The sequence below is a fragment of the Sphaeramia orbicularis genome, chromosome 14, assembly GCF_902148855.1.
Source record: "Sphaeramia orbicularis chromosome 14, fSphaOr1.1, whole genome shotgun sequence".
NCBI lineage: Eukaryota > Metazoa > Chordata > Actinopteri > Kurtiformes > Apogonidae > Sphaeramia > Sphaeramia orbicularis.
In genome coordinates this window covers 5,435,582-5,452,906 of record NC_043970.1, presented here as the reverse complement: position 1 = coordinate 5,452,906, position 17,325 = coordinate 5,435,582, and the positions used below count along the sequence as shown (strand labels likewise).

The window sequence follows — 17,325 nt, the reverse complement described above, 5'->3', positions numbered from 1 at the left end:
CAAACTATGTGGGTTTAGGTGTGATAATGTTTCCACGTTCACTACAGAGACGATAAGTGCATATGAAAAAGACAAGATGACAAACTGCATTTTACCTGAATCATTTCACTGTATTGATGGGATTAGTGGTTAAAAAGTTATTATGAGACACCTTTGGGTCTTTGAGGGTTAATATGAACTCTGCTGCAAAGGTCGATGCCCTTTCCTAAGGTCATTTTTGTCTGGTTTGGCCCAGACATGACACTCGAGCCTTTAGAATTTTTATTTTTATAATTTAGTTGTAGTTGAGACACCTCATTCCCCAGGGCGGTTTTGGGGGTGGTAGTGTCAGTGATACTATAAATAACACAGCAAGGATGAAAGGTAGCTGTACTCTCCCTCCCCATCCTTCTGTCTCTCCTGTTTTCCCGTTGCCCTGCTCATCTATGCTCGACACGAGTGCCTCGGCGTTCGCGTGTGTGGCTTGAATTTCTATGAAGCTCTCCCCGGCGGGGGGACAACGCGGGCCAAGTCATTGATATGTGCAGGAGGATTCACGATAAACAGCCCACGCCGACCGGTGTTACGGCAGGCTGCCTGATACATTTTGATTGAGCAGAGACAGAGGGGTGGGTGGTGATGGAATTGGGGAGCTTAAAAGCAGGGATAAAATGACAGAGAGGGCGCTTTCTCTTCACCTTCTTTTCCAGACGAACACAAAATGGACCCGTGCAAGTGTTTGAGCCACACATGGCGTTTCTGTAGAAAGACTTCGACAAATACATGAGCTGCCGTTTTGGTTTTTTCCCCCTTTAAATGATATTTGTATTTTATGGGCTGTTGTTTCCAGATTTTCTTTACCTCTCAACTCGTACCCCTGATGGTTGTGTGTGACATGGTCAGTCCCCTAATGGAGTGGAAATACATGCCCCCCCCAACACATACACACACATACACACATGCCCCCCCCCCCCCCAACACCAACCCTTCTCTCCTCTCGCTGTCACAAACCCAAAATAAGAGGTGGCTGCTGCACAGTACACCACTTACGGCCACATTAGGATCAGCCACCAGAGTGTCAGCGAATCGCCTCGTGCATCATTTTGGCTTTGTTCACCATGACAGTGAATAGTGTGAGTGGCAACGCTCCTTTTCCACCCTGTGCTTTTATCCCCAAATGGACGTCCACTGGCAGGGCTTTTTACTTCTGCAGCGCATTATCCCACTTACGCAGTGGATCATTTTTAAAACCTCGAGCCTTTTTATTGAACTTTGCTTATTGACCTGTTTGTATTAACATCATGTTAGATGCTCCGTCACAATTAGCTTAGCCTATTGTTTCCAGCTCCTGCCTGTGAACTTCTACTGACATCAACTTTGGACATCTCAAAAAGTGCATTTCCATTCAGCTAGTTCTATTTGCATTTTCATTCTTTACCACATAAAGACGCACTGATACTTTTGTGGCAGTTTTCTCTATATTTAACCTTTCTTAACTGATTTATCTCTGTAATTTACCTTTTTTTTTCCAGTGAAAATCAGATATTTTCCTATATTTAATTTACTAATCATGTAGATGTTCATAAAAACTAAGATTCCAGTTGAAGGTCATTATATCAGAAACTGAGAACATTGAAGAAAAAGTGACTTTTTCAGTAAAGTATATATAAAGATATATGAACGGAAAAACAAGTATCTCCATCCACTATCATTTATCAGACTCCATGGGTTTTACTGGTGAATCAATAATGTAGAAGATGCCGGTGTTTCCATGATCAGTACAGAGCCTGAGAACATCCAAATGGGTCATGGGGTTTTATATGTAATTTCTGCTGTAGCATCTGTGCAACGTGCTTCTCCTACATCTGTAACCTCCCATCGCTAGCCTTTTTTTCTGAATATTGTTTAAGGTTGTTATAAAATTAAGAACACAGAGAAAAAGGTAAAGAGAAAAACTCCTAAAAATTAAACAAAGACAAAAAGAAAAAAAAAAGACAAAACTAAAAAGATGAGAGGCTGAATAGGGACCCACTACTCGGTTTTAAGCAGTCAATGAGAAATACAGTAAGAGTGAGTCATCAGGCCTTTTTGTCGAACAGTTTGGATGATACATTGGTGTAAACTGCTGATGTGAACTGTAGAGAATTTAAAGGGAGCAGAGTCATTCGATTTAACAAGGTACGGCATTAGTTCCACTGTAAAAGCCCAATCATATACTCAAGATCAAGACACTGGATTTGTCATATTGCATCATTATGTCGCTAAATGTCAAATTTCTTGCATTTGAAAAGTGTCATATTCCACACAGAAGTGAGGCTGAGTAGCTTACGTCTTTATTTCATCAAATACAGTGCTTGTTATGATATACTGCTGCCAAGTCCACCGGCAAAATGGAGTAAAAAAAACTTATGAATTACGTGAGGCGAGCTGTTGTGGCTCAATAACACAGAGCTGTAATCGGCTCACATTTCAACACACACAGGCCTCAGTCGGGCTGGATATTTTTATGGGGAAGCACCACCACACCGCCACACGAGGTGATCAGCATATGTTGTGTTGACATAAATTTGAAATTTATTGCCGTTGTCAAAAGTGACTGTTGGACAAAGTCGATTATTAACTGAGTAAATGGCCTGAGAGAGTTTTATGTGAACGTCCTTAATGGCTATAGTCAACCTGTTTCAAATCACCCCCCCACCCCACCCCCCAAGCTCCCACCCACCCAACACACACATGCGCATACACACGCACGCGCACACCATCTATTTCAGTACAACATGAAAGCAGACAGTTACAATGGGGTTTGAATGTGAGGAAGTCTATCTGAACTAAATCATTGAGCTGAGACAATACTTTACTATACTTTTACATACCATTAAACACTGAATATAGTGAGGTTGAATTACTTTGGCTTTGCCTGAGGACACAGACCCTTCCCAGCCATGTAGCACATGCCAAATTGTGTCTAATGCTGCATAAAACCTCATGTGCTTTGTAACTAGCGCTGAAACGATTAATCGCTTGACAATTAATCAGCTCAGATCAATTTAAAAAAAACATTTGATTACAGTTTTCCTGAATCGAAACATCATTTTCTTAATTTCACTGTTGCTGAACATTGGTATTTCTGTCATCAGCTCCCTAATGTATTTCCCTCAAATCACCACAATGTCAGTCGATTTGATTTCAATACATTTGTACTAGTATTTACATGTCAGTTATACATTTGGTATATTTTTCAAAACTGTAATACATTTCATTGAATCCCATGTCATGATAATAAAGACGTATTTCTCGCTATTATTCTGCCTCTTGCTCGTGTTCTAACATTATATCACATCATCTCGTTATTGTCATCTAGTCAAAAAACATTTCTGAATTAAGTTATCAGAAGCCGAGAAACATTCGAGAATAGCGCGAAGTGCATCTTGGGATATTTTGCCAGTCAAATCTACACAAGTCTCCAACCAGTGCATCCTTGGTTTAAGCTAGTTGACAAGAACAACATCCAGGTATTCCATGTGTTCTTGGTTTATACGAATTTGCAACTGAAACAGTACTTGGGCCACAACTGATAATGTTTCATGAGAACATGAGAACGGAAGAACAGACAAGAATGCACATTGAGAAACGGCCTATGTATCCCATTAAACCTGGGTATAATTTAGGGTCTACCAAATAGAGCTGAACAACATGACCAACAGGAATGACTTTTCTATTGCTGCTTTATCCCTGTCTGGTCCTGGATAAGCAGCAGAAAATGGATGCAATGTATACGTGAATGGCATATTGCTATATTAGGTCATGTAGCGAATTGTTGTCCATTTTGTGCTTGTTTTATTTAATTAACTCTTGAGCGAAGCACCTACTACAGAACAGAGGCTTCACTCTCTGTTGATTTATGGAATAGTAATTGCCAAGAGGAAGAGCTTGGTAAGTGCTGCAAAAGGACAGGACTCTACAAGTCTGAACCCTCCCTTTAACAGACTGAAATCCTGAAACTGGTGCTGTTACCAATCTGTTGAACATCCAGTAATGTGATGTTTCATTTGCTGTAGGAGTGCTCACTATAGCAGTTACAGTTAACACTCAGCGAGGGACATCGACAAGGCCCTTTGCTCATCAACACTACATTTATGGTGAAAATATACAGCGAGGCTTCCACTTGGAGTGCCTTTAATAAGTCCATCCATACCTTATCAGTGCTCTGTCTGGGGGGCACAATGGTCAGATTGAGGGGGGACACAAAAGGCTTTTGAAAGGCTTTGTGCTGTGTGTGTGTTGTGGTTTAGTGCTTCTGTGTGTTTTTCGCCTTATCAGAGTGGAAGCTTGTGAGTACATCACCTGTGATCTTTCAAGGGAAAAAAAATCCTTTTCCATTACTTAGTCCATTTTGTTGTTTGTCTCATTCATGTGGAAATATGCTGAAGACGAAATCACACAAATATATTTTTATCTCCCTACAACATCAGTGGTAAACACAAAGCTTGGGAGTCGAAGCACAAGGGTGTCGTGAATGTGCTGTGTGTTTTCCCATCACTCCTTCGCTGTCACTTTGTCTTCCTCTTTGGCTTTTTGAGTGCAGTGCTTTCGCTTCTGGGGGCATTTGGCATTTATAGGTCCATTTAATTACTCACTGCTTGCCAAAGGGCTGTCGTTCTGCTATTAGTTTTCAGGGCCTCTCCACAAATCCAAATCACTTCAGAGACTATCGTGCATTTTTCAGCACCCATGAATGTAGTTTTGTATTTCACATCTTTACTATTCTTTTCCATTGGTCCTTCAAGGATGTTATGTGGCAATTAATCGCCGTTGAATTCGCTCTAGACTTCCTTCCTTAATAACTCCTGCAACTCTTGCCACTGGACACGCTATAATCTCTCTGTGTCTGGCTCTGTCTCATCCCCTACCCCTCTGGAGGCACAAAACAGAGCTGTAAATCAATTTGCATTCGACATCTGACATCAATCAGTCATGTTTTGGGAGAGTGGCACCACCTCCTCCTCTGCAGCTTTGTTGAGAGACGCTAAGATGGATGGCTGTCATCTCGCCCAAGTTGAGCGGATCTCTTATCAAGGCCATTGTTTCCCCAAGAATGCACTCGGCTGATCTCTCTGCATCACGAGTCTGCACAGCAGTTTGTCTGTTGAATGTTACCCTGCTTTGTCTGTTAAAACAATACATTCACCTGGGTATGTACATCAACATGTATAGTATATTTTTTGAGCATCAGAGTAAAACTTAGATTTAAAATATAGAAACATGTTGAATTTAAATTTTCATCCTTAAGGGTGCTTTGACATCTAATAACAGAATTTTGTTGCATTTATATATAATGACAATAAAAGGAAATCTAATCTAATCTGAAAGACTTGTTGAATAGTTGAATTGATCTCCGTTACAGAAAGCTCTTATGACAGAGACTATGACCTTCAGAGACTATGACCTTATCTCAGTTACTTTTCCATTTTTAACAATTCCACCCAGCATTAAAAGTCCTTTATAATGTTACGTGAATAAATCTACAAATATTAATTGCTTTTTTCTTTATGTATGGTCAAATTTCAATGTACCTATGTGAAACCTTCAACCTATCTTTGTTGTAAAATGAAAAAAATAAAGAAAACAATTGATGCTTTATTTTCAACACAGGCAATAATTGCATTTTATTATCTTTGTACCTTTGAACTGGTAACCGTTGACTGAGAAACAGAGTTAGGGTAAGCTAATGTTAAAAAAAACACCCAGAACAGCAGGCACAGGAGCATGCACAAATGTTACGTACTGCACATCAAACTACTATTAGCAAATAATGCTACCAATGCCCCACAGTACTTATTTTACATTCACATTTTATTGTCAGTTGGATTTCTTCCTGTACATGTGAATGCTAGTTAGCCTAGTTTGCTAACACTAGCATTGATTTCATTAGTCACACAGTATTTACAGGAGTTTCTTCCACACTAATCTTCCTAAACAGTTTTAAGAATAAAAAAAAAAAGTCTAAATAGACTAAAATTTTTACTAAAACAAAGATGCTGAAAACACTTTGTTTGCCAACCAAACAAAGCCTTACTAGCTTAAAGCCTTAATTATGCACTATGTTGTCGTTCTGATTGTCTTTGCACAAACTTAATTCAGAGGATGACACTTCTTTGTCGTCTTTGTAGCCTCTCTATTATGAAGAAACACCTCTGGAGGATTAAATGCACCAAATGTGAAACGGCACCAACTTGAGTAACAATCATTCCAACGGCGGGTGTGTGTCTTTGTGTCGTTGTGTGCTTCTCTCAAGGCGATGTATTTGAAGTTCTCGGGAGGCTTAAGGAGCTGTGGCAGTTGTTTGGCAATTCGTGTCACCTTAATTGCTTTAGAGCACTTTCAGATATCTCTCAAGAATAATATGCCTGGTACCGAGCCGTGGGGTCTTTGAGGATTTCGTAACAGAGAGAGTCGTGAGGCCAGACTTTGTGTTGTCGCAGGTTATTTAGTTACCTAACCTTCAAGGCCTTCACCACATAATCAAATATTGACCCTTAGTCCTGTCTGACCTTGTGAGCTTAAACTGTGTCGGAGTTTAATGACTGTCCATTTGGAAAAAGACATTTCATTGCGGATCAGACTTTGCAGTGTCTGAGCTACTCACAGAAAGCAGGTGTTGTAAATGTTTCATAACATGAACTAAGAAAAAGAAAAAGGTTATGAATCTCCTAACAATCCACTGTCCATTCAGTTAAAACAAACTGGATGATCTCTGAAATGAACATAAAGCTCAAGGTGTCATTAATCTGGAAATGAACATCAAAAGAAAGAAATGATGTTTGTAGATATATAACCATCATTTCTTACTTTTATGTTATTTTTATTTATGTCTCTATTTCATGGAAGATATGCAAATGACATTCTTTTATTTTGTTTAAAATATAGCCAGGTCATAGTGAGGTCATTCGTGTTTCCAACCTCACCTGCACATTTTCATACCCTTCTCTCTACCAAGAGAGACATGCACATGCATCTGTCTTATTTTATATTTGTATGTGCAAATAAATTAATAAATAAAATTAAAAAAGGACATTAAAATAGTAAGATGGACTGATTTTTGTTTAGGGGGTGTTAATAGTTTTCAAAGAATAAAGTAGAGTTGTGCTATATGATAATACACTGCCCGGCCCAAAAAAAGTAACTCATGCAATATTTCACAGCACCACCTTTGGTTTTGATTACAGGGGACATTTGCTGTGACATTGTATTTGCTGCATAATGCTTATGTAGTATCACAATAAGGTTCATAATATGTTTTCCATCCCTAGCTGCATTAATTGCATCAGTTAGAGTTAAACAGTGTGGCCAAAAAAAAGGCACTGGCTGAATCTAACTAAGCACATTGTTCAGATCCTTCCATGGGTAAGTACTGTAGTGGTTAATAATGTTTCAGCTTTAACAAGTTATTTAACTTTAACTGATGCAGTAAGCAGCCTTTCACGTCTTTAATGTCAAAAAGATTGGACAATGCCAGGATTGATCAAGATCATCAGGCTTCTGACAGAATGGTTCAGGGAGAATGAGACATCATTTTCACACATGGATTAGCCTCTATAAAGTCCAGACTTTAATTTGAGATGTAATGAAGACTTGATGCAGCGGTCCGATTCTCCATCATCAATAATCAAAAATTAATACAACTGTGGATGTAAAAAATGTTATGAACCTTATTGTGACACTACATAAGCATTATGTGGCAAAAAAACATCACAGTGAATGTCTCCTGTACTCAAAACTAAAGGTGGTGCAGTGAAATATTGCACATGCAACTTTTCTTTTGGCCGGGCAGTGTACATCGAGTATATAATTAACTCTTGACAGATGCTTTTTTCTTCCATGCTGAAATACTGTCTTTATTTTCTATTTGTGTTTTGCTTTTGTTTCTATTTGTGCTTTGTGACTAACTTCTTTAGTAATTGTTTGATCAATTGATTGTTTTCCTTCTTCCTACATGTTCAAAATAAATTCCTAAATTACAAATATAAATATGAATCATTCTTAGTTGTATTGAAGAAAATGACTAAAAGACGAGATGAAGAAAAATGTAAAGTTGTGGTATCTCCATCTATCTATGGTCATTTCATGCATTTTCAACCTTATGTGCTGTGCTAGAAGATGGTGGAGTAATTCTACTGGAAAAGCCTTATCATTGGCTAATATTAGTACCTCCAAAGTTTGTAAAAACAAAAATTCTCTCATTACTAGTGTCTCTAACATTCAGTAGCTCCTTTGTGTGTTTTTCCCTCAGAATATGTCATTGTTCCTCTCTTGATAGATCCTTATCCATGTGCAACACTGTAGATGGAGCAAGGTGATAATGTTTAAATAGCGTCTTGTGATTAACAGCAGAAAGTCATGCTCTTGTGCTCCCTGCAGAAAAATATGAGCTCCATTAGAATCAGCTTGTTCAGTTGATGCTTATGTGAAGTGCAGATGTAATGACTGTGTGACATTTGTGTCTTAAGAAACAAGGGAACCAAACATTAGTTCAGCAAACTCTGATTATAAACTTTTAAAAAAAAGCCCATTTAATTTGTGACGAACTGTTGAGATGCACATAAATCTCACCTGCATGTGCCTGTGCTTAAAATTTTTGTTTTCTTTTCTAACAGGAAGATGCACAGCGGGATGAAAACCTATGGATGTGAGCTGTGTGGAAAGAGCTTCCTGGACAGTCTCCGTCTTCGGATGCATTTGCTGTCACATTCAGGTAGGAAAATCAAATCAGTCTGAAACTCTCCCCCACTGTTTTTGTTCTCTGTTTTTCATCAGTAGCTGCTCTTTTCATCATTGGTTGAATGAAATGAATGAAATGAGTGAGAATGCAGGAAATGTACATTCTTCATTTCACACATATATGTATTAATGTCAGTGAAGTTTGACTCTGCTTTTTCTGAGAACTACTTAAAAATACCAAACTGTTGCTAATAACCTTTTCCATAAATCTACAAAGGCAAATTTATCCATTACTTTAATTTTCTGATCATTCCATTCCATTCCAAACTGCTATTTTCACTAATAATATTATATGGAATTATAATGCATTTCATTAATTCATTTTAATGTGACACTATTAGAGCCCGACGATTAATCGGGCCAATTATAGCATATCACCGATTAATTAACATCGGCCAATATGTAGCCGATTTATTAACTTTTTTGGTGCGGGAAGATTCTGTCGCTCGCTGCCTCTGTGTGTGTGTGTGTGCGCTGCCCGGAGAGTTAGAGGAACAGTAAAGCAAGTTAGTTTCACTTTCACTCCTGCTCGGACAATGACACTATCACCCCCACCCACGCAATCACATAATCACGGAGCTAACCCCCCCCCCCCCAGCGAAAATCATGGATCACCACCCCACACAGACACACACACACACACACACACACACTCCGACAATCACGTACCCCCCCATCTTATGAAATATTCACCCCCCCACACACACCCATGTCCGTGCACTTCCTGTCTACCTCACAGTTTCATTCTGCAGGCAGGCCTGGATGTTAATAGTGTAGGGGAGACCGGGGACAGTTGTAACATGGGTCAGTTGTAACTCTTGCAATTGCTCTAATCAGGAACAACTTAGGACTCACTTAATTCACTCTGCGTATGCTCAGTTTAGTCTTTAGTCCACATGGGAAGTTGTAGTGCCGTGAGGCAGACACATCCAAATTTGTGAGGGAAAACATAATTTTGTGGTAAGTAATATTTTTTACTCTAATTATTTTTGTGATTGCATAGTTTGCATTTGAAAGTTGTGTAAATTATCTTTGTGAGATAAACAAAGATTTATGCAACTGTTAATCCATCTGTCCACAATTGTCTAAAATAAGGTTATTATATCCTTGTAGATCAGTGGTCTTCTTTCATATATCGGCCAACATATCAGTTATCGGTATCGGCATCAGCCCCAAAAATCCCATATCGGTCGGGCTCTAGACACTATACATTTATTATTCCAGCTAATTTACCTGGTTTTTCTGTTGTAACATTGGTTGTATTACTTTTTTTTTTTTTGTTATTTTAGTCTTATTTTATCTTTTATCCAGTTTTTGTGTGACTTTTATACTGTTTTAGTTTCAATTTAAGGTGAAGATCAAATGTATTTCTATCACATTTAAAACAATACAAGCTGTCCAAAGTACTGTACTAATATATAACTACATAATAGGTTAAACTAGTAAAAATAAGAATAAATGCGGCTTATGCTGTCGGGGGCTTGTTATTGTCTTGTAGCATCTTTTGTTGTTTTCATTCTTTTACATCTTCTACATCATTTGTTTGTAAAACCATTCAACACTAAAAATCATCTTGTAAACTCTAAAAAACTTTAAGATGAAATAATAATTTACCATTTGTGGTGCTAATCATCAATGTCGACACAACATTTTAATCATAACATTTTTGGGCGTATCAACAAGCTCTATTTACAACCAATCATAGATTTGAAAAATATTCAGTGTTTCCACCTGCTCAGTAAGGAAAGCATCTGTTGTCCATCCTCAAAGTCACTGGAAGTTGCTAAATGACATCACCTAATTTTCATAATTGGAATTTATTTGTTGGAAATATATTATTATGTAAATATTTGTTGGAAACAACATACCAACAAAGTGTTTAAGTCACCACTGACTTTTACAGCTAGGCAGACCAACTGTGTGTTTTTCTGACTGTGACAGAAAATAATTTCGTGTCATTTAAAGGGAAAATGTGTGTTTTTAGGGTTTGAGTAATTTTTCAAAAGTTGATAAAGGACTCCAAACAAATTTTAAAAGTAGCTAAATTTGTTGCTAGTTAAAAAAAAATCAAACAAAAAAACTTGTTAGCATAGTCTGAAGAGTTACTAAAGCAACAAAAGCAACAAAATTGCAAAGTTGGCATCAATGAAAATATCTGCTGTCATGAATGAAGGTTTAGAGCACAGGTGTCAAACATGCGGCCCGGGGGCCAAATCCAGCCCACCAAAGGCTCCAGTCTGGCCTTGGGATGAATTTGTGAAATGCAGAAATAACACTAAAATATTAACAATCCTTTTAGTTCAGATTCCACATTCAGAGCAATTCAATCTCAAGTGGGTCAAACCAGTAAAATACTATCATAATAACATATAAATACTGTCAACTTCAAATGTTTCTCTTTGTAAATGTAAATATTTTTATGTATTTACACTAAAACAACGTATAATTTTGTAAAAAATCTGAATAACCTGAAATGTCTTAAGAGAAGTACAATTTTAACAGTATTCTGCCTGTTACTCAATGTTTTGTGCATTTGTAGATCCACTGTGATCTGTAAGTTATAATGTACATGTGTAAATGACAAACTAAGGCAGAATATTGTTAAAATTATACTTCTTTTTTCAGTTTGTTCATGTTATTCACATCTTTTGAAAGGATAGTTTGTAGATGTAAACCTTTTCATAATGTAAATGAACTTTTTCCACTCTAAAACATAGAGAAAATTCTGGCGTTGACATTATTTATGTATTATTATGTTATTTTTTTACTGGTTTGGCCCACTTCAGATCAAATTTATCTGAATCTGGCCCATGAACTAAAATGAGTTTGACACCCCTGGTTTAGATGATAGAATGGAAGTTGTTGCAGGTCTGGAGTGAAATACGTTAAGTGTTAACCATAATCCTACTATAAATCTTAATGAGCAAAATGCAGAGCAGTGATTTGTGGGAGAAATAAGTGTTCACCTGGAAAACTAGGCCCCGTCACCATTCACCTCTGTGACATTAAGGGTCTTAAAGTCAAAACACAAGATGCATTGATTGGTCCTGTCGCACGCACGCATGTACACGCACGCATGTACACGCACGCACGCACGCACGCACACACACACACACACACACACAGAGGGGCTTTGAGCCTACTTACTGCTTTAATGGCTCGACCCGTCTTTTACAGGCAGAAAAGATCTCCTCACTCGTAAGGCTCTAAGTGCAGATGGTTCATTGAAACACTGTAAAAACCATGGGACCTCTGAGGGAACCCCCCCCCCCCACACCCACACACACACAGGAGAACCCAAATCCTTGTGTTGATGTTGGCCCACCGACTGTACCCTGTGTTTGGTTCTATGCATGTTCTAACGGAATACACTGAGAAGTCTGAATTATCTCTTGGCAGTATTATTGTTGTTTGTGAGGATAGCATACCCCTCCCTAACCACCACCACCACCGCCATCAGCGTGGCAGGACAGCAGAAAATGATAATTGCCAGGATCATTTGTTTGCTTCCTATCTCACCAAAGGATTTAAACAATGACTGAGACGGATGCTGACACTCCTGCTACGTTGTGACAGAGATGAATGACAAGCTCCTGCTGCGCCGGTGAATTGGCTCAGCACTCGGCTCAGCGTGTCAAAAACAAAAATCGCTCTGAGGAAATATTCGCTGTTTATTTTAAAATTACACCCCGTTTTCACAGCCTACACAGGAGAGCGAGATGCAAAAACACACATGGGCAACAGAATGTTTTACTGTATCCCCTTGTCCCAGTGTGACTCCCTGCTCCTCACCCTCTGAGTGTCCAGCCCATGTGTTTGTGTTGCATCATGTTGTGAATTTTAGTGGCAGAAGTCAGCATGAACTCAAAAGTTTTTCTTGAAGTTGTGATGATGAAGTGGGAGCCAATGGGGGGGTGGGGTGTCAGTCCAGTCCCTAAGGCACTTGTTACTGATCTCCACAAATGTATGTGTGTAGATCTCTGAAGGTTCCAAAAACCTGAACCTCCAAGAACCATGGGTCTACACACATACATAGTACACAGAAGGAGCAACAATAAATATACAAGCAAATAACTGACTGTATATACTATAGTCATTGTATGAACAGTTCACAATTACATTTAAAGGAACCCTTAAAGGCCCAAACAACCAATACATGTAAATAACTGTTGTAAACTACAGTTTGTCATCTTTTCCCGGTCATCATATATGACCCATTTGGACGTTCAGAGGCTCCATAGTGAACATGGAAACACCAACATCTTCTACAACATTGATTCACCAGTAAAACCCATGTAGTTTGATAAATGACAGTAGATAGAAACACTTATTTTTATGTTCAGTTAATGATAGATTTTACTGGAAGTCCCCTTAATGGTGATAAATCACTTGGTAAAGACAAAAAAAAGTTGTGACAATTAGTTGTGGGTCTGGCAAAAACTGAAGGTGGGTTGTCTAGTGAGAGTAAAAATCCATTGTGCAGAACATGACAGAGTTCAATTTCCAGATCTCTAGCAATGCCACTTTATAGGCCATATTTACATCACAATTTCCTTGTCTTCTTCAGTATACTCATATAAGTTGTAAATGAATTTTTAGGAGTAAATAAACAGAAATGGCTGTTATTCTTCATTAACTGAACTATATGTGTATAAACTCAATATTGTTAGACTGATACTAGTGACCAACAGACAGTTATCTGAATAGATTCAATGACATTAAATCAATAACTAAAATTTGTATCTATCAATCATGTTCAGTCTAACCCAACCAGAAACAAGGAAGTGAATTTGGTGGCATGTTTAACTCCAGCTGCCATATGATCTGTGAATCTCACCAAATGTCAAGGAGCGCTGCAATGTATGTACAAAACTGTACAAGAATTCACTGGCGTTGGGTAGAATTCACTGTTGCAAACACGATAATACATCGTCCTGGAGGGACTGATAAGTAATAGCAGCTCCTGTACAATAATAACAGAGACAGTGCATTCTTTTCCCCAGTGCTGAGGTTTCAGTTCACTGGAAGCGTTGAAGCCCTTTATCGCGCATGTAGCTGCATGTAATAGAGCTCCATGCATCGGGCACAGTCAGTTGGTTTCCTGCTAAAACAGGCTGCAAAACATATGAAACATCTGTGGTGTGGTTCAATGGAAATGCTCCTGGATATGAGCTCACTCTTGTTCATTTAACGCCAAAGTCATAAAAAGCTATGCGCTAATCAGAGGTTTAACAACTCATACATTTGTTCTGCAGAGCCCTGACCCAGATCCGATCTCATTTTGATCTACACTTCATGGACTGATAAACATCAGTCCTACACACGTAGGCATTTTATATGCCTTTATATTAAAGCAATGCGGTAACAAATACTGTTATACACACGGTATACAAGTCCAGTGTAAATAATAGTAGCATAATCTGTAACATTAACTTTTTTATGTGATATTGTGATAATGTGGATGGGAGATCAGCAGCTACTTTACATTCACACCATATAATAATTAATTTTCTTTAGTTAAAATGTTTCTTGTTGGGGAAAAAAATCAAAACTAAACAAATTAGAGATTTGAGATGTTTTTAGTTTTTTTGTTGTTTTTTTTTACATGTTACAGGTATGTCTTGATTCATTCTTAAAGTTTAGAACACATAATTTGTCATGAAAAGAAAATAAGGTCTGATATAGTGGTTTTAGTCAGACTAAACATAAGTTTTTAAGTGCTGCACTAAATAGTAAGAAGAACAGTTCAGAACGGTCTCTGTTATCAACAGGTTAATAATAAGTGACAGTTTGTACCTATTGACATACACTGTGAAGCTCCCTGTTGGGGGGTGAAAACTGCACATAGAAGATCAAATGGGGGAAAAAAGGCGAATGAAAACTCTAGGAAGAGCCGCATACTCCACCTTGAGAAATGCAGCCGAGCGGAAGATGTGGGCAGTGTATTTTTAGCAACAGTGGCAGCAAGTGCACAAACTTTTTTCTTTTCCTCTTTCCAAGCGGGTTTGTGTTGACGCACGACATCAACCTGTACTGTTCCACACATCAGTGTTGATTCATCGCCGCTTTGGTCTGGCGTAAAAGGCAAAAGATGAGCGCTTCTGTCGAGACGGGCGACAGTTAGGGAAGAGACAGCGCTGAGGCAAATCTTCTTTGATAGTTTTTGTTATCTTTTTGCACTTTTTTTTACTGTCTCTCCTCCACCTCCACCGTTTGACTTTCAAGGCTTTTCTGAGTCTGATGCCGTGTCTCGATTTTTATCATGTCTCTCTCTGTAATGATGACACTTCACCGAGTCACAAAACCCTCAACCCCCCACACTCCCCCCACCCCCCTCCTCCTCCTCTCTCTCTTCTTCTTCTTCTTCCTCCGCCACCGCCATCATCCTTCAGCCTCAGAAAAGACAGAATATTGGGGAGATGAAGCGAGAGACTGGAGAGGCTTTTTGGTATGCACAGTGAGTCGTGGATGTGGAGCGTTTCAGACGCTGACACCCCCACCACCACCAACACCACCACCTACCCCCTCCCCTCCCTCCCTCCACCCTCGCCTCTTCCCCTCTGCTTTCCACTCTGTCTCTCACTTTCTTTCTGTCTGTCTGTCTGTCTGTCTTTCTGTCTGTACTTGTTGTACAGAGGACTTGGCGGTTTTCCAGTCTGGGCTTCCTGCCACCTCTGAGGGTACAGTATGTACAGTCTACCTTATGCCAGCTATTTTATTATTTTTTTTTGTCTTGTCCTGTCTCTGTCCATGTTTTTAATCTGACATTTAGTTGTTTGACAGTATTAGCTGAGCCAAAGCCTGCAGATGGAGGCTCAAGTGGGATGGTGGTCTGTGACTCAGCCCCTTTAGCTGCTGCTGGAGATTCTTCATGTTTTCTTTATATATTAATAGAACTTTAATTGGGCAATAATGAGTACGTCTGTGAAAACATCCCCCTCATGGTGACATGTAATGCATGTGCATAGATTATGATTATTATGGGTGTCCTTAAACAAACTCCAAGACTTCAACTCTATTTTTGGCAGGAAATAACATAAACCAAGAATACATACATGGCATCTAAAGTCTCAGTCTCCCCTTAATTTTTTTTCTTTCAAATTAAAACCAACCTTGCTTTTTCAATGTTGGTGTCCAACATCAGAATTTAAAATATATATGTGTAAGTTGTAACGAATTGGTCCAAGCCAATCATTTAATTGTTGAAGAATAGGAACAATGAGACTAAGTGAGGTAAGGAATATTTCTGAAAATGATCTGATTTAAAAAATCAGATTGGCTGTAAAGTCACCCCACAGTAAAATTGTCAAATGACAAAAAGCATAAAGTCTCCAAACATGACATCTATATTTGTGAATCAATTTTTCAAAATACAACATGATGTTTAGAGCCTTTGTATAGTATTTTTTTCTAAAACCAAAAATGAAAATATACCAATGAGCAGCAATCAGTGGATCCAAGCTGGGATTATTAAAATAAGAATGACCTTTTTTTTTGGACCAGTTGTCCAGCTGTTTCTGACCAAAACTTAAATTTGTTTTTGGAGAAAATCGCCAAAATATTACAAAATTTGACACTTTCAGACAAGATGACAAATGGAGAAAAATGCAGATAGACCAAGAGATTAAAATGATGAAAGAAAATTGACCCAACATCAACCCTTTTTGAGATAATTTCTGAAAATGTACCTTCAATCACTTAAATTTGTGAGGAGTTAAGTACCGGTTTGTTGGTACTACAGATTTCACTGTGTAGAAAAATAAAAATAACAATTTCAGAATGACCCTTCAACATTACAGCTAGGATATCAACTCAAATATGGGACTTCTCTTTAGTTGTTATTGGATCTGATGGGATCCATGGAGGATATAAATATCTTTCTGTCTTTTATTTTGAGGATTTATAGCTGTACCAAACTCCAGCTGAGACAGTTCACTGTAGTTTTAATCATCTTTCATGTATCAGTTGAACGTCATCTAATCCACTGTATCAAAACTGATCTGCTTTTTAATCTAACTCAAGTGCATATGCACACATAAGCAGAGCAGACTGATACAATTCAGAGTTTGTTTTCCGACGGAGCTGATGCATTACAATAAGATTATACATAAGACTCTCCCTGAACACCCGCATCCCCATCTCTGTTCACACCAACTTTCATCTCCCAGCCTTTATAGCTCAACAGCGCTAATCCTCTGTTTACAGTATGTATACACTGGAAAGAGTTCCTGGATTAGTTGTTTAAGTGTGTGTGTCTATGTGTGTGACCTGAAGCACATTAACCCATAAAGACCCAAAGATCCACCATTGATCAACAGTATCTAGGAATCTAAAATATTTAACAACTTTTGATCCACTATTCCTATCAATGCATGTAAATAATTGGTGTAAAATGCAGTTTTTCCATCTTCTACAACACTGATTCATCAGTAAACCCATGGAGTTTGAAATCACAGTGGATGGAGACACTTGTTTTTATGTTCAATTAACGATATACTTTGTTAGAAAAAGTCACTTTTTTTTTTAAATTTGCCCTGTAATAACCTTTGAAATTGCTTTGAGGTTTTG

The 17,325-nt window shown here is 38.3% G+C and overlaps 1 protein-coding gene across 1 annotated transcript in view; it reads left to right on the top strand.

The window, feature by feature from the left end:
- The window catches only part of zbtb16a (zinc finger and BTB domain containing 16a), a 214,586-nt gene that overhangs the window by 71,437 nt on the left and 125,824 nt on the right, over nt 1-17,325 (top strand). The window contains exon 3 of the mRNA XM_030154173.1: nt 8,634-8,731. Within this exon, the coding sequence (XP_030010033.1) occupies nt 8,634-8,731 (98 nt within the window). The remainder of the gene's footprint in view (nt 1-8,633; nt 8,732-17,325) is intronic.